General features: G+C 39.1%; 1 protein-coding gene across 2 annotated transcripts in view; it reads right to left on the bottom strand.

The window, feature by feature from the left end:
• Window positions 1–26,647, bottom strand: part of LOC130566894 (astrotactin-2-like) — a 254,631-nt gene that overhangs the window by 90,993 nt on the left and 136,991 nt on the right. For both annotated transcript variants that reach the window (XM_057354726.1, XM_057354717.1), the window contains 3 exons: window positions 18,192–18,276; window positions 17,912–17,986; window positions 14,799–14,936 (listed from right to left, as the gene is read on the bottom strand). In XM_057354726.1, coding sequence (XP_057210709.1) covers window positions 14,799–14,936; window positions 17,912–17,986; window positions 18,192–18,276 — 298 coding nt within the window. The remainder of the gene's footprint in view (window positions 1–14,798; window positions 14,937–17,911; window positions 17,987–18,191; window positions 18,277–26,647) is intronic.

Genomic DNA, 26,647 nt, shown 5'->3' with positions numbered 1-26,647 from the left:
TCTGCATACTTCCTACTGTTTATTATTCAGCACATTCCATATTTCATTCTGCATACTTCCTACTGTTTATTATTCAGCACATTCCATATTTCATTCTGCATACTTCACACTGTATATTATTCTGCATACTTCAAACCTCATTCTGCATACTTCACACTGTATATTATTCTGCATTCTGCATTCTGCATACTTCATACTGTATATTATTCAGCATACTTCATATCTCATTCTGCATACGATTCAGGATCTTACCTTATTCGGCATACTTCATATCTCATTCTGCATAGTTCATACTTCTTATTCATACCTTATACTTTATATCATTCTGCATACTTTAAACATCATACAGTACTTCATATTTTATGGTTTATACATCATACTGCAAACCTTACAGCTCAGACATCATTCTGCATACTTCATACTGTATATTATTCAGCATACTTCATATCTCACTCTGCATACTATTCATCACTTACCTCATTCTGCATACTTCATATTGCACTCTACTGTATGTATGTTCATTTGTAAATAAATATAATAATTGGATATTGAACATGTCTAGTGGATGAATGTCCAATTGATAATATGAACCCTCACCCTTAGATGAAAATCAGTACTATAGCACATACTGTATGAATTTATCACAAACTCAACAGCAGAATCGTATCACTAAAGAAAAAGCATGTTATGTTTTCAACACAAACTGTAATGACACGAATTCTCTTGCCAGTATGGCTTATTCTTTCACACACTCATTCCCCTTTATTCTGACACAATATTCATGTCCTATTATTTTTCACTTCAGAATGAAATATGTTTGTCATGATGAAGGGTAGATGAAGGGGATGAGTACTTCTTAACTGTTACTGTAATCTCAAGTTTTATGGAGTGGATTTATTCAGCATGCGGGTGGCATTTCCAGAGGGGGAGTGGGGTGAACGGGGTTGATGAGGGTCACGGGCTGGGTTAATGTGAACGCAGACATCCAACGACCTCATTTTATCACACATAGAGTCATGAAAAGATCTGAAATATCAATGCCACTAATCCATGAACTTTTTGTGTTAATTCAAGAAAAGAAAACATTTGAAGGGCTCCTGGCATTACGTCTGTACAGGAATATTCTGGGTTATTTTCAACTAAATGTCTATTTAGCACATGTGTGTTACTGTGAATAATTCTAGATCATATATTTCCTTGTAATAACAGCTGCTAATTTTCCATCAGTAAGTCAATCCTACTAATGCAACCCCTGCAAGTGTAAACAAAACTTGAGCATGCTGATATGTTTTTTAATACAATTAATAAAAGAAAATCCACATGAAAGAGTTGTTATTGACAACAGTCAATATATTTGACTATTACATCAAAGATATTACAGTGATTACAGCCCTAACAACTATCACGATGTAAAAAAACTGATGCGGTCAACGCCTAATACTGACAAAGCTGTTGATAATATATAAAAGACTATTTTCTAACCTGATGATTTATATATTTGTAATTACGTTCTTTACAAAGGAACAGAAGATTAAAGAACGAGTTTAATGTGGTATATACAGTGTGTGTGGAGAGAGAGCAAATAGAATAAAAGCTGGTTTATTTCTTCTTGTTCTGAGAATGAGGTCAGGGTCGACGAAATGTGGAGGAAAAACTTCATTTATTTCTTAAGTACAATCACAACGTTCTAAAAATGCAGAAGCATTATCTGCCTTTGAACACACACATGCACGCACGCATGCACACACACACACACACACATCATGTGTATAAATGTGAAGATGAGATGATAATTATTATCTCGTTACACCGCAGTCGCTCAAAATGAAGCACAGAAACTGAATTCAAATGACAAACAGATTACAGACAGTAATGCTCTCTCTCCTCATCGTAACAAACACTTCAGAAAGAAATGAAAGAAGATATCTAAAGAAAAAAGAAATCTAAAGGCCACATTATCTTGTACTGTACAGCATCTTCTATAATGACGGACAAAACTTTCCAATACTGAGAGAAATTAAATCTTTTCTTTCAGTTTAATTATTTCTTTTGAAGGTAAATACCACAACCGACGGTGTCATGATGAAGTATTCATGCCGTGTCCGTCAATCAATTCAGTTTGTGATGATAGTCAGTGTGACAATAACATGAATTGTGTGTCCATAAAATGAGTTGTAAAGCAATAAAACGTATAAGCATGTCTGATATGTAAATTGTGTATGTAGTTTGTCTGTCATGGATTATAGATGAAATATAAGTGGAGCAGCGTGTCTTGCTCACATCCTCCGCCATTATGACTCGCTGGAGTTTAAGCACTGTTTAGATGAAATCTTCATTTCAAAAGCTAATGAAGGAGTAATGATTATCCTCCATTAACATGTGGGTGTCCTGGTGAGATATTCTCTTAGTCTAATCTCTTTATTCCTCATGCGAGCACTGCTGTTCCTCTCTCTCTCTCTCTCTCTCTCTCTCTCTCTCTCTCTCTCTCTCTCTCTCTCTTTCTCTCACCACTCTTTCCTCATACAGTCCAAATATAATGAGAACAAGAAACTGTGTCTGTCATGATACCAACATTTCATTACCTGAGCTGTGAAATTTCACAATATATATTTTAAAACCACAGCCAAACCTACTGCAAGCTAATAAACACTTCATTCTAACACACAGCCTCAAAGCAATTGAGTTTGATCTCCGTCAAATTTGATATTGTGATTATCTTAATGCAATAACATTCGTACATGTTAAAGTATGGTGTTCAAACTGACTATAGTTACTGTTATTTCACTGTGGAATAAAAACAAAATCAGTGAAAACTTTTTACGTTTGCATGTGAATGCAGGGATGAGAACTACACAAGTACACAAGTACACATTCCACATTCTACATCACAAATCAACCAATCAACCCAATTGATCAGCCTACTATCCCACCAACTAACTGACCAACCAAACCAACAGAACAACCAAAAGCAATCAACCCATCCAACTAGTCCGCCGACTATGGCTACTGTACCATATAACAGTTTCTACTAACTTTAAACTTTCAAAGCACATTTCACAAAAAAATTCAGTCAGTTCTGTCAGTTATGTCACATGAGGTATCTGTCGTTGGTATAGGTGCATTTTTACGAGTACAAGTACGAGAACACGAGCTTAGTATCGGGCCCGATACCGATACGGGTATCGATGCATCCCTATTTCACATATATGTATCACTATGAGGAAAATGTAAAAATACACATCACGTTGGTAAATAATTCTACATGTTTTAAATATCACAAGACTGTAACTAATTATACATTGCAAATGACCCACACATCTACACACAGAGATCACAACAGTGTACATGCATTCAGCGTTAACAACAGACTGAAGACAGTAAAGGTGAAAACAGAGGCTAGACACAAGAAAAAACATTAACATAACAAGATTGAAATGAAAGCAAGAATGAAAACATTTTCACATCTGCACAGATTAAACATGGACACATGTGAGATGCACAAACACTGTATTATTTAACACAGTGGTTCGCAAACGTTTTCATTGTAAGGCCCCCTTTTTGTAAAGTGTACCGCTTTGCGCCCCCCCCAAATAAAGACTTATAATCTTAAACTTAGAATTTAAATTAAACCAAAAACATATTCAGTTATAAAATGCTGGAACATCAATTATTTTGGTTCGTGTTCTTATTTTTCTGATGTTTGATTGCATAAAATCAATGATAAATTTCTATATTTCATAAAATGCCACAAAATCTGTGGCCCCCCTGGATCCATCTTGGGCCACCCCAGGGGACCACGGCCCCCAGTTTGTGAACCACTGGTTTAACACAATCTCTCTCTCTCTCTCTATACAATAGAAGTGATTTTGTTTTTATCAGCAGTTATCTAACCTGCACAAAAGAATAGAAAACGTCCAACTTTTATGTCAAATCTAGGCAATAAATGTCAAGCTGTTTTCAAAACTGAACACAGCGTCATCACCATTTTGTTGTGTGTGGAGATGGACATACTCTGGTACATTAGGAAGATGATCAAAAAAACTTCATTCTTAGAATTTACATCACTGTATCAATATGAACCAGCACAAAACTGATTTATATATCTATTGTATGACTGTAAGTGTTTTTTAAGCAGAAAGAGTGTCCGTATAAGAGATTTTTCTATGAATAAAACGAGTTCAAACTTATTTTAAACTAAATAGAGTTATAAATGATTATATTATTATATATCTTATTTTGCTGTAAGTTTGCTGTTCTTAGCTCTTTGACAAAATGTTAAAGCGATTCTGTCATGAATTACTCACCCTCAAGTTGTTCCAAACCTGTATATATTTTAATAAAAAGATATTTAGAAAAAATTTGCAACTGACATTTCTGGGACATCATTGTTTGTTTGTTTTCCTAAATTCTTCAAAAAATCTTCTTTTGTGTTCAACAGAACAAAAAACCTACAATATGTTTTCTACAATGGTAGTCAATGGTGCCCCAGAAACCTCACTTGCTAACATTTTTCTAAATATAGTTTTCGTGTTGAACCAAGCAAAGACATTTATACAGGTTTGAAACAACTTGAGGATGAGTAAATGGTGACAGAATTTTTATTTTAGGGTGAACTGTCCCTTTAAGACGCTTTTGTAAATGGCTCTGCATAAAAGTGTCTGCTAAATGAATGAATGTACATGTAAATATTCTTGGTTTCTCTGCCAGCACGAACATTCTTTTCAAGTTTTACACTGATAAAAATAGCGATATAGTACATCAAGAGATCTGTGAGCTTTAAAGCTGTCACCGCAAAGCTGCGAGCGTTCCTTGAGAACATTTCAGATGTTTATCACATTACAAGCTTTATCAGAGCGTTTCTAAAGCGCACAAGCAGAAAACTTCACACGTCACTGTCGTGATAAACAATAAGATCTACTGATAATAATATTCAATTGAATATCATGTGTGCAGGTACACAGCTATAGTCACATCAGGAACAACTCTGTGTAACGTGTGACAAACCAGCTACATTGTTTCTTATAACTGCAAATGGACAAAGAATATCAGCGCACAACATGCTGTAATATAACCTTGTATTATATTCTGTATTATCTAACAAAAATATCAAGGTTATACAGTATATATAGGAGTATATATATATGGGTTTGACTTATTCTCCTTGTCGGCACAAGACTAATGGCCTTGTGTTCTGTGAAAACCGCTGGATAAGCAACTCTGCTCAATGTGCAGCAGTGATCCTCATGTACCCTGTGTAGTGTGTAGTGTGTGTACAGGTAATGCTCTTTAACCACACGAGTCAGCTGAGATCTGCTGCTTCATGATGACAGATATCTGCCACGTCATCAATCACCAAACTACACGCCTGCACCCTTCAGACAGAACGCATCTCCGCGTCTAAAAACGCCAGACGCATCGCTCAGATATGTGTTTTTAAAAAGCGCAGCCTAGGACGCCAGGGTCACAGCCAATATGCGCCTCCTCTGCCATCTTGTCGTCAAATAAAACAGTTGTCATGCCAACTTGCTACTGTAAACAGAAGCTCGCAACACTTGCCCCGCCTCCAAATTCTTCTGATTGGTTCACTGCTTTTGGAACTGACATTGCATGTAAAAGTAAACAAAATGTCAACTTGACTCGGCGTCTTAAAAACGCGGCGCTCGTGTGCGAGGCGCTTCAAAAGACGCGAGCGTAACGGTCATGCACGTCCGTCAAACGCGTGTTTACATAGAAAAACAATGGGAAAGTAGCGTTCTGTCTGAATGGCCCCTTATTCCACATACTTGAACCCAGTTTGCACTGAATTCACATCCACATCGGATTATCGGGTCTCAGTCTACAGCGTTCAATGAACTAGTTTATCCGGTTCACTAATTAAAGGGATAGTACACCCCACATTTATTTTGATCATCCTCATATCATGTCAAACCTGTATGACTTGGAAAAGGCACAAAGGAAGATATTTCGAAGAATGTTGATCATCAAACAACATTGAACCCCAGTGACATCCAGCGTGTGAACACAAAACCACTGAGACATTTCTCAAAATATCTTCTTTTGTGTTTCACTGAAGAAAGAGTCGCATACAGGTTTACAACCACACGAAGAATAAATGAAATCAAAATGACAAAGTGTATTTTTGAACTTCCCTTGAAAGTGCAGCTTGTTGCTGACAGAATTATGAAGTTATGACGTATTTTGATTTATCATTTGTCTCTACGTCTGTATATTTCAAAGCCAAAAACATTTCAAAAGCATCACAAAAACGGAAACAGGAAAATAAAGTGGTGACTATATTCGCCGCTGTAAGGGATCATTTCATTTGCAAAACATTCTTGTCCTTGAAACTTCTTTCATGAATTTTTCGTGTTTTGCTCTGAAAGTGGCTGGATTCTCTTACACGTCAGCACGCGGCACTTCAAATTGAAAAACTTGCTTATTTGTCTGCTTTTCTGTTGCCATCTGACATGACTGCTTTTACATTCTAACCATCTCGTGCAAATTGACCAATTCATGGAGATCTCTGAGGATGACTCGCTGCGCAAGTGTCCTGAACAGAGCGAGAGCTAAAAGCGCCCGTCACTCACAAGCATCCTTCTCGGCTCGATTAATCTCACACACACGGCCTTACAAACTACTACTGTTCTGTGTTGACCTTCTCACCAACGCCGTGTCGTCTGACGCTGATGTCCGAAACGTCTCCAGGAACAGAAATGAGAGAGCTTCTCTCGCTTTCTCCGCTAAACATTTTCTCGACAGATGGCGTCATAAAATTAGAGCCGTGATTTCATATCTTTCAAAAGCCATTGCATAACTCGTAAACAGGACTGGGAAATGATAGCGGGAGGGGAAATTAAATTAGGCGGATCGATCCTGTTGTATTCTGTTTGGTGGGATTCCAGACGCTCAATTACCGTTCTAGCATAATTTAAGACTGTTCCAGTTTATATGAAACACGGAGTGAATGAACACCATACAAGAGAATCAGTAAATCACAGACAGTGAGATCATTAGTGCCACAAATCTCAACGAAACGTTACCTTTTATTCACTCAGAAACCCCTCCAGATTTAAGCCATGCCATGGAATATTACTCATATCCTCCTACGCCATGCGTTAGCTCTACGTTTGCACAAATCTGCACCTTCACAAGAGAAGTAAAAGTTGCTGCTGGATGTTTCTGGCACGCCTTCGTTTCTCTGCATCTGCTCCAGTCCACACGCCTCTCTGCATCTGTTTGCCAAACGCGACAAAGCCGGAAAATGAGTCCCAGACCGCGAGAGGAAAGACGTGCAGGTGGAAATAACGCTTCCGTCTCACAGATGGCTCGGCTAAAAACAAGGGATGCTGGAGAACAACAGGGGAGTTGGAAACAAGTAAAAGCGTACAGTAGGCAACAAAAGACACAGCTGTTCAGAGAGAGAGATGATGATGATTTACGTAAGGAATAATGTACTCTACATGCATTCATCTCAAATGTCTTCTGACTGTCTTCAGCATGTGGGACTTTGTTTGTGCCGTAAAGCGTCATTGGTTTTTATTGGTTATTTTATTTGAGAATAATTCCTGAATACTACAAAGAAGAAAAAAAACATCTGAATCTTTACTACACAAAACAGTGGAACATTCTTAAACTAATATAAAGGGGAAAATCACATTCTACTGTTTTCCATTTAAAATCCAATATTCAAGATGTTAGTTTTTTCATCTACAGTTCTTAACTCCTACACCGTAAAAAAACAGATAAAGTACTGGCAGAAAATTACCAGAAGATTTTCCTTTATTTTACGGACATTTCCATTAATGCTAAAATGTAATTTAATGCATTGCAAAATGTAATTTTTTTTAGAGTGTATATCTTTAGGATTTCTATTAAAGCAATAATCCCCAAGAAGCAGTGGGTTACAGGGCATTTTATAACAGCTAAGGGCGTTGTGGCACGAGTCATTAAAACCCCCTCAGCTGTTATAAAACGCACTGTAACCCACTGCTTCGCGGGGCTTATTGCTTTTATAAAATGGTTATTACATATGCTTAGCAAGGTTTCATAAAATAAAGTAAATAAAATGATATTTAGGCTATGTGGTGCGGTCAGCCGTTATATATCGGGGTATTTTATAACGTCTTAGAACTCGGCTCAGCCAATCAGAATCAAGGCCCAGAACTGACCGTTTTATAAATGTAAATAACCTCTCTCTACAAACAGTTGTACAAACTACAGTATATCCCACACAGCCCTGCTTGATTTACTTACGGCCATCTTAAATACAAATGACTACTACAGTAATTTGTAAATGATTCCATACATCGCAACATGATTGTGACATAATAGACAGAAGAATCAATAATAACTAGATGACTTGACGTTAATATGTCCGCTAAAGTATATGACAGTAAAACATGAAATCAATGAAACACCATCAGAATGAATTCCTGTGCGAGTCATTCCAAAGAGGCCATTCACTTCTGTGCGCATGTTTGTTATTTGAAATGTAGATACACAGCACGCGCACAAATAAGGAGCGATGCGCATATGGTGCGGCGTGCACATTTTTCTAGGTGCATCAGCGCCGCATCGAGATGAAAATATTTTATCTTTTCAGAATGCCGCACGCGCACCGCAGGTCATGTGACAAGAACCAACCAGCCAATATAGACAAGCACAGTGAAGACGGAGACACAGATGATCACAGCATAACTAAATCTAGTAGCAGAGGTATTTTCAGCGCATATGATCCATATATCCTATGGTTATACCTCCTCGTCTCAATGGCTAGCGTGGCCATGGTTGCTTAGCAACGATAAACGCCAGGAGAGTGCAAACTCGTAGGCGCTTTGGAAAAAAAAAGGAGAAAGCAGTGCGGCTCGCGTTTTCCGCACGGTTTTAGACGCGAAATGTGAATCGCCCCAAAGCCATTTCTTACTTAAATGATCACATTTTATTGTCGGAGTTTTACAAATGATTTACACGGCAGTTCATTCTGCTCATGGTCAACTGGTCCCAGTATGATCACTGGAAAAAAGAATAATAATTATTAATATAATTCTTTATTGTAAATAATAATTTCCTTGTAAAGTATGTGCTTCTCACACATATATTCACATTTATTTGAATGGCACTTTACACAGTGCATATCGTCAAAATTCTGTTACAAAGTCAGACTCTACTTTCACTAAAAACTACTTTTCACTAATAAATTCTTCCTTAATCCTTGGGGCATGAAGAGATGAACTAGACTGGGCTAAGCAGTCAAAAACAGTGCATCTCTCTGTCTGTACATGATGCACTTTTGACAGATTACTTGTGTTCCACCCTTACAAGCAAATGTTTTGTTGCGCATGTGGCAACGAGCATTGTCACTTTTAGCATCAACTTTGGTGAAGTGCAACCACACTTTTGAACGTTTAGTTCTCTCCGCTGTCATCTCGAATTAAGAGCGTCGTTCTTCTGTGCGGCTGTTCGTGTGTGCGCGCGCTGTGTAGACACGTGACGTGACCGTAGCGCCTCGCGCGCTCTGCTGGTAATAGCGAATATGCACGCGCCAAAGACTAAATTCATAGTATTATTGAAAATTAGAAACTATTGTTGAGATCAAATGTGCAAGATAACGTTAATGTAGCAATAACATATACGATTTTTTTCCCTGAGGACCGAAAGCAGAACCGATAAGGGCGGAGCTTATCGATGCTCCGGTCTTTCATCATTTTGCCCGGTACCCATCCCTAATCAAACCTGTCTGACTTTCTTTCTTCTTCAGAACACAAAAGATATTTTGAAGAATGTTGATAATCAACCACATTGACTTCCATTGTATGAACACAAAACCACTTTTTTCACATTTTTCCACATTTCTCAAAATATCTTCTTTTGAGTTCCACTGAAGAAAGACTCACAGTCTCAAGACTGTAAATAAATGAATCATGAATAAATGATGACAGCATTTTTATTTTGGGGTGAGCTGTCCCTTTAAGTATAAGATTATTCAGAACACGAATACAATCCTTCGACTGGTTGTGTGCACAAACACTTTCACTTCAACAAGTAAAAGCAGTATTTTTCATGGTCATACGGTCTGTGGTTTGATATTGGTGCAGCACTGGCACACAGCAGAGATTCAGGATTAAGTTACAGAGAGCTACATTAATGTGAGCGTTATTAATCTCTCTCTCTCTCTCTCTCTCTCTTTCCCACAGGGAGATGAATCACCTCTGCTGGACGACAGCCGTGTGCTTGGCCACCATTAGCCAGCTTATAATTGCTCAGGGTTGATGTGAAGTTGATGAATGTGCCTCTGCCTGTAATTCACAAATATGTTGTGCTTCATCACGGATTCCAGCGGGCGACTAAACTCTGCCCGTGTCCGCCGCCTTTAATTGAGACGCTTAATATGCATGACAAATAACAGAAGTCAACCACATCACACTTACTGTTTCCCTCAAGACTCGAGGTGACCGGAAATCACACAGCCAATTATACAGGACCTCCTATTCAACCCCCCCAAACCATTTACCCAAAACGATGCATGCAGATTGTAATTAAATTCAGATTTTTTTTACGAATTACTAGTTGAATTAATATGTTTAGAAACGTTAGATGACGTTAATAATGCTTGAAATGCTACCAAATGAAATGTGTTTAATTGGTCAAATGAATAATGCCATGTAATTTAAGTTTAACATCGAAAGAGTAAAATTCCCTCGTCTTTCTTTGAATCATTTTATAATACATCTATTATATACGAGACAAAGTCAAACTGACCTAATAAATGTCTTCTGAAATGAACTTATACATTTGTGAAAGAAAACTGCATTTATACAAATATTTTGAGCAGTATTGGCGATCAATGTGTTGCGTATCCATGGCAACACACCGATCGGTGCTGTGATTTATTTACCTTTTAATTTAATAAAGAAATGATACAAGAGGAAGATATCGAGAAAGAGGGTTACATTGCAAATAACCATTAACTAGAAAGGAAATGATTATAACAAATAAATTAATAGTCATAAATAAATACATTTATTTATTTATGGCATTATTATTGTGCTTAAAACAAGGGAACAAATCTGCCAATGGGGTGAGAAAAATAATCTTGATTTTAGTGACTAAGAAAAGGTCAAGATGAATTCAAGATTATTTTTCTTAGAATTCACTGAGATTTCATATTTTTTGTCTGAAAACAAGACAGGTCATTTTGCTCGTCAAGAAAATGCATCTTGATTCAAGAAGTTTTAGACATTTGTACTGGAAAACAAGACAAAAATACTAAGTAAGAAAGTCATTTTTGCAGTGCATCTTCAAGTCGAAGTTTGGTCTATTGTGAGCTTCAAACGAGAACTTGATTTGCGTGAGATAAACCGCAACAGACTGTGCCCTGAAAATCACCTCCAGATATTTCTTTAAGAACGTCAAACCTGGCAGGCGGTGTGAAATGTGTCAGGCTGAATGATGTGTGCAGCACAGAGGACATTAGCTCGTGGTAATGTTCGGTTTGCCCGCTCGCATCCAACTCTCCATTCATCTCGCACACCCCCTCAACTTATTGACACTTTTATATTGACAGAACAATGGGCTTTGAGCACAGCTGGAGACGCCCGGAGAGGAATTGATTGGGGGATTTGGAGAACGTTTTGGATGGCGAGTTTCGCCCGGAGAGGACCTGCGGAAGAACCGGCGCACCGCAGAGTTAATGGCACGGCTGCGTCTAGACGTCTGGGGAAAACATGACCTCACACTGCTTGAGTTTCTCTCCAGTGCCGTATGAATCACAGGAGATCGGCTTCTATAAGCAGAGCTGTAAAACTCGATGCGCCACCTAAAGCCTCCACGTGACCCCAGCCATTGAAGTTTGGGATGGCCGGCACATCAATCGCAGCGGCGATGGCGTTCTAATAAACAGGCTTGTGGTAATACATGAATTCTGTGTCCTGTCAGGGGCTTATTGCAGATGAGTATCGATCCAAAAACCTTATTGTAAATCACGAGGGGTCGCGTGAATCAAGAATAAATGTCGTCTTTTATCTCACAAAGTCTTGCGTTGTGCTGCAGAGCTTTGATTTGTCGACACGACGGTCACTGAAAGCACTGAAATACATGAAATATCGGTTATGTCTGAAAAATCACAGCTCTTTAATATCGCCAATGTTTCTCATAGACATCAATGAGATGAAATGGAGAGCAAACGGAAGTCTGAACTTAACCTGCTTACTGGTCTGTGGATGAACTCTTTCTCCAGACCTCACACAAATCCACACGTGTAAACAGCACACAATCCATTCACGTCTCACTTTAAATGCCAAACTCTTCTCTCTTACACTAATATAACCGGCTTAAGAATAGAAAAGAAGCAACGCTTCGGATAGATTCATCAAATATTGTTTTTAAGCCTTTAATACGCTGTTGTTCTCCAGCCGCGCGAGCACTTTAAGACAGTTTAATTATTCAGGATACGCATCACTTTTTTAAAATCACCTTTATAAAGTCAGTTTAGCAAGTCCTACAGCTATCACAATGATTCCTCCAGTTATAAATATCACGTTTTACACTGGTTATACTGGTTCCATATTACAATAAAACCCACTGATACACGGTGCTTCACCAGTTTTGTAAAATAATTTTGCCCAAATATACAGTAGTATCATACACCTCATATTTTGATGGTCATTCAAAGCAAATATTGTACTAATATCTGGACGTCACTATTGAACGACTATTGTGACAAAAGAAGAATTCCTGATGAATCGCGTCCAGGCGTCTTAAGAAAGTTCAATCGATGTCTTTCTTTCACGAGTTGAATGCTTGATGTTGTTTTGTTTTCGACTCGCTCCGGCGAGCATCCTTCACTCCGTCTCTTCCCGTTGAATATCATCTGCATAATGAAGGCGGCCCATTACTTGACGTGACAGACGTTTCCGGCGTAGTCGAGAGCTCATTATTTTACAGATACATTAAGCCGATATAACGCATTCATCTGAAACTCTGCTAATCGTGTGTAAAGAGTGCGTTTCCCATCTCAAAACCATTATTTCATCCCGGCCGTGATGTTAAGTACTAATTAAGATGAATAAATCATTCACAATCTTAACTCCGTTCATGTACGCAGACTACAGAGCTTGAACCGGACTGCTAAATACTCGACACAACATGATCCTCACAGAGATGAAACACGTGTGATATACAACAGAAATAAACTTTTAAAACTTCAACCTGCTGATTGTGTGACAAACTGAATCACAAAACTAAATCGGTACATTTTCTGAAGATAATACTGTAAGTGTTTTCTCACCGAGGCCCTTAAAGGGACAGTTCACCTAAAAATAAATATTTACATTTTGACAAATGTAGTGGTTTTGTGTTCGCACAACGGAGGTCCATGGAGTTCAGTGTCGTTTGATTATCAACATTCTTCAAACTCTCTTCAGTCGTGTTCTGAAGAAGAAAGAAACTCATGCAGGTTTGACGTGACTTGAGGATGAACAGATGATGAGTTTTCATGAACTACACTCCAACACTCCAGATGCCAGGTTGCAGCTACTGTAGGCGGTTTCGAAGAACTCCATCGAATCTCAAAGCAATATTCTGAAAAAACAACCTCTAAGCAATAACATTTTCCTCTGGGCTACATTGTTATTTCTTGTGAAACGAGACACAAGTCTTAATGGCATTCAGATAACATCTTATGAATCCCGTCAGAACCAAAAGTTCCCATCAGAAGAATCTCTAGTGTGCAGGGACTTGTCGGATGGGGTCGATTTTGTAAAAGATGTCGTGAAAGCGTCCCAGCATCCCACATGTAAATCCCATTAAACTATGATTCTGTTTTAGCGCTGAAGAATATCGAGACGGTTTGTTTTCCTTTTGGTGTCAGTCGTGGAACCTCTGGAGTGTTGTGAAACCGGCTCACTCCGGGAATCAAGCATTCACGTCCATTCCCAAATAAAAGCAATCACACGCCTCTGTTCCCACTTCCCCTCTCGGGCGATGGGGGAAGACACGACCGCCTCGCTCCGCCACGAAATTGAAATGTTAATGAAAGCTATTTATCTTCAGAAAGCACAAATGATCTAAGCGTGTGAAGGGAGAGAGAGAGAAACCAATATAATCCCATTACTGGATGCAAAATACCAAACACGAGTGTTTCCTTAAACAACTTCCCAACACCGCTTTGCCAAAGATCATTCTGAAATCTGCCAAAACCGCTTAAATTTCCCATAATGCACTCGCCACGAGAACATAATTCCTCAGCTGGCAGGCTTTTAAGAAGACGTTTAGCGTGGAATAAAAGCCATCCATCGCGATGTGTCAAGAAAGTGCTTTCACGCCGTTCGTCTCCATACTGATCCATACTGTAAGAACACACCGCATACGTTCGGGTTGGCAACAATGACGACAACAGCTTGCTTGTGAAAATGTGAAATAAATATAGCCCGTTTCCCCGAGGGTGCTGTAGGGCGAAGACGGCGTGTGTCAAACCGAGAGCTCGGAGAAGTGTTTTAATAACTATATGATGAGGAGAAGACATTTTTAGTGTTGCAAATGACTCGCTGGAGAAATATACAGTCAAATCATCTTTCACGTCAGAAAAGGCTAAATGATGACCAAACTACTCGTCACACACAGACAAAACAGATCCGGATGACCTTAACCACGATCCCAAAACCCATCACTTTCTGCATTACAAAAAAGACAGAAATACTGATGACTTTTGATGTCTTTTTTGACTCGTGCTGGAACCGTGGAATACAAACTATATCTGGCATTGAAACAATCAAAGATGAAATGATTAAAGGTGAACTCACCTCACTTCTCCGGGGTCCTCTGTGACCAACACATCCGTCTTACAGCTGGCTATGGGATTGATGGACAGCTCTACCGGAGGAACCACAAAGCTCTTGCTGACCGGCAGCCAAAGGCCTTGACCCAGACTGTAGGATGACCTGCGGTGTGATTGACATCCACACAAAGAGAGACACACGAGATATTATTCACATACACAAATAAAGAGCAGCTAATCCGGTCAGCGACGTTTCATTTAAATACAACAAACCTTGGAAAAAAGAATGGCATAGAATGATGTGGAATGTAAAGAGAACTGTGGTGTTCAGCGTGTGTCTGCTGCTTCTGTTACGTGCTGATAAAGCTTTTCACGTTTTCACTAATGACCGCATCATTAATGAGAGGAAAGCCATCTACTTAGGGACACCAACTAAACCGAAGTGTACTGATGCCTACAGACTCGAAACGCTTCTGACGTTTCTTTAGAAAACACCAGAAAGTTTCAGATTGATGAATGTGATTTACATTCTCCTGAAAGACGTTTGACCACCATTATATATTTTCGGTACCAAATTATGAAATAGACTCGTTAATGTTTAAAAGCGATAACTGCTGAGTCGCTGTAACAATACGTCGTGACACAATATATCACGATACTTTTTTTTTTTTACAATATGACGATCTAATGGCTTGTCCACACCGTTATCGTTTAACGCCTCGTGACTAAACAAAGGGCGCCAATGTGCGTGTGCACACCGACGCGCAAAACGCCAGGTGTAAAAGCGCCTTTTTTAAAACACCTCGGGCTCGTTTTTTTGGTTAAAAACTGGCCGACCAATGAGATTGGCGCTTCTGTTCACGTGCCTGGAGCTGCTGAAATTACAGGAAAACACCACTTGGTGGCGCTCAAGCACACATTGACGAAGAGGAAGCAAGATGAACTCTTCTTCTGTGTGACAAGCGAGTGTCAGAAGCATAAAGTTGCGCAGCGCCACCTTGTGTACCGGGGTATTTCTGTTTATATATAAGCGCCCTCTATGTCAGGGAGTGATTTTGCACGTTCAGTCGGCTCACTCATCGCCAGCGAAAACCGTAAAACATGTCTAAAAAAGCTTGCGATAAGCGTGTGCGATTATCGTCTTGGTGTGGACAGGCCTAAAAGCTCGAGCTGCTAACATATAAAAGGTTTATTTATTACTTATTTTACCGCTTTAAGATGTTCTCTCTTATGATTTAACTTTCTCAATTCCTTTCTTCATTTACATTGTGTTAAAATTCAGTTTAATTTAGATTAAATTTATTAACATTTGATTAAATTTGCATAGGCCTACATACGTTTTTGTTATTGAAAATGTTATCTGGCGCTATTGAAAATTGATGTTTTGGAAATATTTTTGCTCAGAATACCACAATATAATAGTATCGTAAACCCTGCATTGTAGCGAATCGTACGCTGTTATTCCAAATGTAAAAACTTGACACATAAACACATCGTTTAGCAGAAAGACAGTTAAACAAAGTAAAACAAAGCTTTTAAAACACATGATTTCGAGTCTGCAATCTGAGGCACACAAACATATTTACAGCGGTCACCTCATCACATGCACCTTTATCCCTCACATATAACACAACGATTTATTTACCCGGACGATGGGGTCTAAACGTGCCCTGCTCGTGACCCTGGACACAGACAAGCACATCTGAATCATTTTCCATCATTGCACACTTTCATTCATAAATCAGGCAGCGATAGACCCGGCCGCGCTCCGGACCATCAATTGACACTTCAGAGGGTATCGATCGGTTCCCCGAGCCTCCGCTATCAGTCAAGCGCTGCCAGATGAACTAAATGACTCGTGTGGTCAGCTGTTGGATGGCCTGGCCGAGTAAAGAGCGACTGAAGCCATGATATAACTTCCATTTATTTTCATCTTAGACCCGAGGAGGGAAAATCGGTTGGGGCCTGGAGTCTGAAAATGAGGAGAGGAGCAGACATATATCTCACTGCTAAATGAAGGAGAGACCGAGTTTAATTGAGAGAAGCGGAGTGGGATATCGCCATTACATTAGGTAATTGGCCAGCGCGGAGAACGCATTTGTTTCAGCTGAACCTGTCACAATAGACGTGCGGTGTGAACCTAAAATATAAATCACTGTATGTCCACACCACCAGGGTTATTACTTTTAACTGAAAATAGTAAAACATTTTTGTTCATTAAAATCAGAGAAAATATAGGCCTAAATATAACTTACAAAATTCAAAGACAGACAGATGGAGACAGATTGATAAAAACAGAAAAAACTGAAAAATTTAACAACAAAAAAACATTTCTGTTATTTAAAATTAAATAATATATAGGCCTAAATATTACTCAAAAAACTTTAGACACAGAAAGATAGTGACACACAGACAGAAAAAAACATTTTGGTTCATCAAAATCTGAGAAAATACAGGCCTAAATATGACTTTTTTTGCACAGGTAAATTTCGCATGTCTTTTCTGTAAATGATGTCACTCTTCTTTTTTGTAATAAACTCCTCCTCCTGCTTTTGATTGGTGCGTAGGTCTCTGTCTCACAGGAGGTAGCCACGCCCACAGATTTACATACTGCAGTATACACAGATTAAAAACGAATCTGTCCAGCCCTAATTGAAACAGTAAAACTAACATGATAAAATGATGATGATGGTTTGTGAACTGGAGCAACAGTGAAAGTCAAACACACGCGTGACTCATGTGTCTGATAAGCTTAAATCCACCACACACTCAAAACTCATGTCTACCATCACACCAGTGGCTTCATATTGAAGTCTTGGACGATTCATCTGGTCCCAATATAACATACCTCATTCATTCATGCTCGCGTGTGCCGGGTTACGTCACTCATCTCCAGCACATGACAAGTAAATAAATAAAGCCACCAAACATTCACGGTGGTCCTGAACCGGCTTCAACAGCTCCAAAAACTCCCTTCCCTACCAGGTGGAAGACGCCCAGGGCCAATTCATCCCACACGTCCCCGAGGCCTTCAGAAGCTCAGCGTGTTCAGTATGAGGGCTCTGACGCCCGGGGGATTGTCATGTTCAGTACGGAGGACAGACAGCTCGGCAGGCGGTCCACGAGACGTGTGCTCACCTGAAAATCTTCTCAGGAGCCTGTTCACCCGTCACCAGATCATAACCTCTCTCCAGGTTCGAGTACGGCCATGGACTGCGGAACAAACACACAACAAAAGACCGTCAGAAACAATACGACCGATACTTGAAATCAAACCCTTTACTTTACTCGGCTTTTGTCGTGTCACACTTTTATCATCCCTCGACGCTGACGTTCATTAACGTGAGCGGCGTGAGGTGATGAATAATCTATCAGTCGGTGTGTTGGTGAGACGCTGACGGCACTTTGTGACACTCACCCTTCATTGCGACCCCAGTCGGTGCGAACACACAGATGCTCGTGCTCCGGGTCAGACTCGTAACCCTCCAGACAGCTGCACTCGCCTGAACACACACACACACACACACGCACGCACGCACACACACACACACACACACACACACACACACACACACACACACACACACACACACACGTTTTATTATCTCCGTGGGGACAGTCCATAAGCGTAATGAGTTGTATACTGTACAAACTGTATACTGTATATTATCCCCTAACCCAACCCCTAAACCTAAAGATCATAGAAAACTTTTAGCATTTTTAGATTTTCAAAAAATATTGTTCTGTACAATTTATAAGCTTTTGTGCCCATGAGGACCTCAATTTTGGTCCCCACAGTGACACGAGTCCCCATGTGTTGGTGTGCACTCAGGTTTAGGTCCCCACTAACGTATAAAAACCAAGTCCACACACGCACGCACGCACGCACACACAGATTATATTCATATTTTATGTGAAGCGTGACCATGAAGTCAAACATTGAGGTCTGTAAACTGAATGAAAAATGAAAGAAGTGAGACACTGCCGCTTTGCAACATAATGAATTGGAGTTAATATCAATTCTCACACTCAGATATCCTTTAATATTTATCAGACGGGACTTTAATATTTGTTTGCGGTTTGGCTCGTCTCACTGATCAAAGCAGCAACATCACAGCAGCATTTAGTCTATAAACTTCTACAGAAATCAAAGAAGAAGTTTGTGATTTGCAAAACAACACATGACCTTAAGAGTCATAAAACGAAACAAAGTCAAACATAACACTGAAATTGAAAAATAAAAAGCGCCGTGTCATCTGCAGCATCTCTCTCCAAAATCAAAGACGTGAGCACTTTTGTGGGAGAATATTATAAATATGAAAAGATCAGTGTGTTTTTATAGAGCCGCAGGTCTCAACAATGTGTCAAACTGAGCTCAGATTTGTCTCGTCTGCAATCAGAAGTCAATCTAATTGAAGAACTCAAACATTTCTCAAATCCAGACGATTTCACCTCCACATCTGCATTCATTTACACCTCCAGACTCTTCATGTGTTCACACACAATCACACTCTCATCTCATTCTATCCTATAAAACTGAGTTGAGACTTCAATGAAACACAACTTTTGAGAACCTTTGAGCAATAACATTAAACGTCAGGTTGCCATAAACACAATAATATCATATCTTTTCTTTCACAGAATGAATGAAGATAACATCAGCACCTTAGAGACAGCAGTTGAGATGCTCAGATGATGTGAGGCTCATTTCTAAACTCAAGCGGCTGGAGGGGAATGAAACAAAAGTCATCTCACAAACTGCCCGGACCCACATTCATATTTCATGAGCTCGAGGTATGAATATTAGAAATAATACACACACGTCTGTATTCCCACTATGATGATAATACAGTCATTGTGTTTATGGCTCTGATTTCACGACTCATTCTTGTGGAAATCATTTCGACTCATTTCTCTCATCACCACAAACTGAGAAAGTGAAGCTGGAGACAAACAGGGCAACAGTTGTGTCCAACTCCACATGATTTCTCTTTTCCTTCCCAATTCTTCAACAAAATGAACTGCTCACAACATTGAAGATCTGATGGCAAAACAACTTGTTTTTAGCATCTGATATTACAAGAACAAGAGAGATGCTTTCACAAAAATGAGCAAGATTGCAAATGTGATGTTGGTTTTATACAAACATTCAACAAACATGACGTTAATAATAAATCACACACAGTTTATTACAAATCTTATGTTTTATTAAAAATGTTCTTTTAAAAGCAAAATGACATCTGAGAAAAAGTGAAAAGAAAGAAACATGTGACCTTCTGTGTTGACGTCATGTGCAACTGGAAGAGATTACATTTTATATTCTTATATTCTATATTCCACAGCTATAACGATTCTATTCTATTTTAATGAGCCAACATATCTTCTTTGTGGCTTCTATGATGACCAATACTGTACATTAACATGTAACTAATAACACAAATGTTATGAATCCTTGTAGGTTTGTTCTGTTCTGTTTGGTTTGGTTGATGTAATTGGTGAGAGTGGTTTCTTAAGCAGCCTTCAATCGCCGCTCTGGGCTTCCAGCGCTCTTGGGCCTTTGTTATTTTCCCCTTCATTCTTTGGTTATTTATTGTTTATTCTTATGTTAATAAAATTCATTACTTTTTGTGACTATTATCTGGCGCGTGGCTTCCGTCTTTGTCACGGTTTAGAGCCGGCTGTGACACAAATGTCTCATCTTTAGAAACATTCAATATCATTTTAACCTGCACTTGGCATTATGATTTTTTAAAAATAAATTGTGCTTAATAATTCGTTTTCAACGAGTGTATGAGTGTTCGACAGACACCCTGTGATCATGTCAGATAAGAGTCTTTCTGTTCCATCTCCTAAAAAGCAACCGACACGTCTTCTCGCCATCATTTCTCTATTATTCTGATTTACAGTCTCTATCAAATGTCTTTCAGTGACGCTTTCAGACGTTCAGCAGGTAGATTCAGTTGAGAAGTCTCTCTCTCTCTCTCTCTCTCTCTTTGTAAGCAACTTTCATAAGATTCAAGAGTTTCTTACAGTACAGACACTTGTGTGAGCTCTGAGATTTGCCTCGACTCCTCTGTTGTGTTGGGTTCTACAGGTGAAGTGAAATACACAAGAGCTTTGTTTCTTGGAGAAGAGCTGATCTGAAGGCAGTGGACGGCTGGTGCGCTCGACCTCGGTGTTTACACGCCTCTGTCTTCAGGCTAGATCAGCTCAAGTCAACATATGGCTGTACAATAACAAGAACTGCACAATTCAACTGTAAATTGACCTTAAGTAACAGCGATGCCTGCGGTGCTGGATTACCCAGCATGCACTGCTGCACCAATAAAACACATGAACCACTGCTGTAACGTTCTACACCGATGATGTTGTGTTCTGTGATGTTAGAGAACATTGCCATTCTTAACCATGTTTTTGACAGATCGATGGATCTGTTGCATTGCTACACTTTTACCACAAATGAACCATAGGCATGGAAAATACCACAGGATTAGACATAAACGAGAGTGTCTGGAGGTGTAAATGAACGTAGATTGCTGAGTTCTGGATCTGAGTCAATGTGATGAGAAATGTTTGAGATCTTCAAAAATATTGACTTCTGATTGCAGTTTGACACATTGTTGACATCTCAAACTGAGACATTGGTCGGATTTTTGCCTCTTTTTCAGAAGAAATATCTGAGACACAGACGAGACTTTGCTTTCTATTTAATCTCATTGATGTCTCGGACAAATCCGTGAGATATTAAAGAGAACTCACCTGTGATTTTTCTTTCTTACGGCATAAAAACATCATATCTCGACTATATTTAAAAATGAGATACTATAGTGTTTTTTCACCTTACCGTGGTAAATACCATCATGTACTATGGTATGTTTTTTAATGTGGGTGGTCACATACACACAGTTGAGAAACAACACCGCATTTCCGTCGATGCTCTGATCAAGACCACGAACAGAATTTATTGCACGCGTTCGTTCAGCTTCAATACAAAGCAGCAGCGATGTCCTTGATTTCATATTCAGAATCAACTGAATGTGTTTGTTGTTTGTGTGGCTTCTGCAGACACGCGTGAGAAACTTCTGAACACACAATCTTGCCAAAAGCCCGGTTCTCGCTCTCCGTGTTTCGCATGACGCTGGATTCACCTCCGATGGCTCTGATCATTAGGACTGTTTTGCTTCCTAGCGTCTGACCGCGGGTGATCACCGCACGCCTTCATTACAACCCAAGAAAGGCAGCGAGGGCAGTTTTCTGACCTCCAGGTTCACAGCGTGGGCAGGAGGAGAGAGACGCTGTTGTTCAGATGAACACTTCTCCAGGTTAGACGATGGCGTCCGTTGAGAAGATTCACCACGTCCGGCGGCGGCAGAGAGAATAAATACGACTGCTAAACCTTCGACATCACCAAATGACACAAGGATTTTGTTTTCTATTAGTTGTCAGCGTGGGAGAGAGAGAGAGAGAGGAATATTCACAGCAGACGAACACAAGAGAGGGTCGGATAGTTTTTATTAAGTCATGAGCAAATCATACATTTGCGCGAGAGGAGAGAATCAGAGGCGATAACCTTGCGGTTTAATCAAAAGGCGGTTGTGGGTCGAGATTGAGCTGGCGCGCGGCCCGGACGGCTGAACGCTCTCTCACAGAGCCGGTGTGTGTGGAAAGACAAGAGGCTTTTATCAGCCAATTCTCCAACAGAGACAAACGTCTGATAAGACTGGGACCAGCTGCGCTCGCTTCTGCCAGATACACCGGAGCCGCAAAACATCTCTGCATTTGTGTAAAGAATCGCTGGTCTAACGTGTCTTTCTTCTACAGTCCTTGACTTTCTTTACATGAAAATAATGTGCTTGCCACTTTTACTTTTAACATCTCTGTTTCAAACATTATGTTGAAGGTTACATTGTGTACTTTACGTCTGAACATTTGTTTCTTAACATTTGGTGAACTGTCCCATTAAAAAAAAAAAAGCTCAATATAAACTACAATATATAAAAAATATAAATATTCCCATGTAAACACTTGAAAAGTTATTGTTATTACGGCAACACTTTACAATAAGGTGCTATTTGTTAACAATCAGTATAATGAACTTACAATGAACAATACTTTCATGTTTAATTCATGTTAATTTCATCATTTTCTAATACATTATTAAAATCAAACGTTGTCACATGAACTAACACTAACAAGGATTAATAAATGCTGAAAAACTAAATAGTTCTTTGTTAGCTAATGCATTTACTAATGTTAACTAATAGCATCTTAATGTAAAGTGTTACCCATATTACTTATAAATAATATAATTCATCATGTTCTATTAAAAAAAAGGGTAAAGATGGCCAGTAGTGTTCCTCAGAACGGCACAGTTTCTTGTTATTAGGACCATGTTTCTATTATTTACCGTGATGTTGGTTTGATTCTGTGCCGTCTGCGTGTTCTCACATAAATACAAATAAATAAGTGTTGCGTGTCACTTACTGACTTGTTGCCTGAAAGATAAATGTCAGCAAAAGCAATATGATGCGTATAACACTAAACTAAATACGAAGAGTTTAATTTCAAAATGAGATAAATCATGATTTTTTATTGTGCATTCCAATGAATATCAATCAAACTGCAGTTGGTTTGTTTGGATTTAAGCCATAATGACTCAAAAAATACAGCTAACTAACACAATAAAACATGATAACATAATAAAAAACAAGATTTTTGAAATAAACAAGTTATCTCATTTTGGAAACAAACTCTTCATATGTTCTTAATGATTTTAGGAATTGTGTTAACAAATAATAATTGGTAGTTATGACTAATTTAACCCGGCATTCCATGCTTCAATTCGTCTAATCAGATTTAGTTGCATAAAGTCATAAAACATGAAAAACAAATAGCTTTCTCCAGAACAAACTTCTAAGTGAAAAACACTTGATATCGGAAGAAATGAACTAAATGAACTAAATGAGTCTTGTCTCATTGTTCCAAGGTTACCACAGCGAGCAGGATGCAGTTCATGGCCTGACCTGATGGTAGAGCGGAGACCTGACAAGAGCTGAGATGATAGAGCTGGATAAAGAAGGACGCAGTCTCTTGACATGTCTTCACCACAAAACTTCAAATGCTATTAGATTATTAATGATAATCTTAAACTAAAATTTATTTTATTATTAAGTTTATTTATTTTATTTAGCCTTGTTGTGCAAGTTCTCTGGAGCTTGTGCAGAGGCAGCAGCTTTTGCCAGAGGGGAACTGGAATCCCCTGGTTGGGCCTGGGTTCTCCTGAGGTTTTTTTTCTCGATTAGAGTTTTGGGTTCCTCGCCACCGTTTGCATACTGTTTTTGCACTATCTGCCTGACCGGGGGGGCTGCTTTAGAATCTTAAAGTTTTACTTAATTAATATTGCATATAGGAATTTATTATCTGTTATACTTGACCTGTGCTTCTCTCTCCTTTATCCTAAATGTGTGCTCTCACTGAGCGTGTGTGTGTGTGCATACTTGTCTGTGTACGTACGTGTGTGTGTGTGTCTGTGTGTGTTGGTGCGTGTTGTGTGTGTGGAGTGTTTTGTGTGTGGGTGTGTCTGTCTTCTGTGTTTTCAACCTTTTCTTGTTTTTGCAGGTACAACTTTGATTGTTTTGCTTGTAGTCAATGTGTCTCATGTACAGCTGCTTTGTAACAATGAAAATTGTAAAAGCGCTATATAAATAAAGTTGAGTTGAGTTGAAATAAAAGATGCCATTTCAATGCTGTTGTCCTAAATACACACACAAACACACGCACACACACACACGCACACACACACACGCACGCACGCACGCACGCACGCACGCACGCACGCACGCACGCACGCACACACACACACACACGCACACACACACACACACACACACACAGTACGTGATAGACGCACACAAACCCACAGAAGTGCGGTCGTTCTTTCATCAAGAGCACAGAAACAAAGAGAATCTGCTCCCCTTGACCGGCTCTGAGAGAACACAATGGAATCTATTTCCAGCCAGCAGTGATGAAGATGACAAACCTTCAAAGCACAAAACATCCCACAATGTACCAGTTACACAACTGCAGACACTTATATAAATGATAAGAGACAGATATTGAGTATAACAGTTTTATCACTACATAATATATACCAGAACTGCTGTGTTTCTTATACAAAATCACTTTCACATAAGCACAAAATAAATGTGATAAATGTGCTGCTACTCTATCACTATAACATTTTTTTGTTGTTGTTGGTTCAACTTAAAAATGGTAAATTAATTCAACTTAAAAATATTAGTTACCTCTAAGTTAAATTTTAATGCAACCAGGTAACTTATTTTTTTAAAGTTGAACCAACAAATATTTATAGTGTAGGTCTTATAATTAAAATCCTGAGTTTTTAACGTGATCACCCATTGAATCTGGAAACATGTATTTTTTATTTAAAAATAGACAAAAAAAAAAAAAATTCAACTGAATCTAAAATAAAAAATAAATGTACAAAATACATTTATTAAAAAATTATATTCATTATATGTAATAAAAATAAAATCAATTACATTAAAATAATTAGATCAAATTTGCTGTGCAGTGCCACAACCACCTGATAAACTCCTACACAGTGTACATTCAATATTTTAGTAAACTACATCCGACTAAACATGTCACATGACTCACAGGGAGTTAGTTTGGGCTTTTAGGGAGGGGTGGAAATGCACCGCTGTCAAACAAGAGGTGTGCTGTGGATTTATAACAAATGAGACAATCCCTGCGAAACAAAATGTGGCACAACAATCATTTTACTGCGATTATTTTGTTTTCAGGATTGCTGGAAGCCAAAATTGAAATGAAATTGATTATGAATAATAGCACAGCCCCTGCTGTGATGTACATGGGATAATGGGCCCCATGACGTTAAGAAAGCCCTTAGTATGAGCTACTGTTTTTTTGTTGACTAGAACAACATTAAATGATAAAAAAATATTTTTATGAATATTATTATATATTTTTGGAGTATCTATTGACAGTAATGCAATATAATATACATAACTATGTCTTCAGAGGTGTATGAAGATCTTATATAATGAAGCGTTATGTTTGAATTTATGTTACGTTTTAATTGACTCTATTTCTATCTACATTCACCGCGGGTCCCTTACATGGAATTCGCCGTGTTGTTTCGTAACTACATTTTCTCCTTCGGCAAAGAAGCGAAAACGTGACAACATCTTAGTTCCGTGTCAGCCACCGTAGTGCTTCAAAGGGAGGGAGGGGTGGAGTGAGCCATTCGTTGCAATTCGCAACCTCACCACTAGATGTCACACAGTGGACCTTTAAAAACCCAATGTAATATGGAGGAGTGCAGATCTTTAAGTCGCCCACACACGCGACTTAAAGAAACAGTACGCAAGGTTTTAGCGAGAGCTCGTCGTTTAAGCTCTGATCTCGTCTCACTTTATTCTGCTCTTGTTCTCGTTAGACCCCCTGTGTGCAGGTCTGGAGGAGCTGAAGAGAAGAAACGCAGAGGCTCTCCGGCGAGCGTTCAGCTGAAGCTAAGCTCAAAATCACTCCACAAAACCAGATTACAACATCACCAAACATTCAGAGAGAGAAGAAACGCACCCGGCCAATCCGAGTTTCTGCGGCACGGCTCTGAATTGCTCTCAGAGTCATTGACTCCGGCTTCACGACCGGCCTCTTTTGCATCTATGTTGAGAAAATGGCATTTAAAGCTCGTAAATAAAGCGCATGATCCGTTAAGTAAAACGCAGATGGCCACGTGTCGACTGATTCATGAGCCAAATCAATTTTTCAAATGAAAGGGCTGGTGAACCGGACGCCAGTCGCTGTGTTAATTCAGTCGTATTAAAT

The sequence above is a fragment of the Triplophysa rosa genome, linkage group LG2 (assembly GCF_024868665.1).
Source record: "Triplophysa rosa linkage group LG2, Trosa_1v2, whole genome shotgun sequence".
NCBI lineage: Eukaryota > Metazoa > Chordata > Actinopteri > Cypriniformes > Nemacheilidae > Triplophysa > Triplophysa rosa.
The sequence above is the reverse complement of the archived record's forward strand: the minus strand, read 5'-3'. Positions and strand labels throughout refer to the sequence as shown.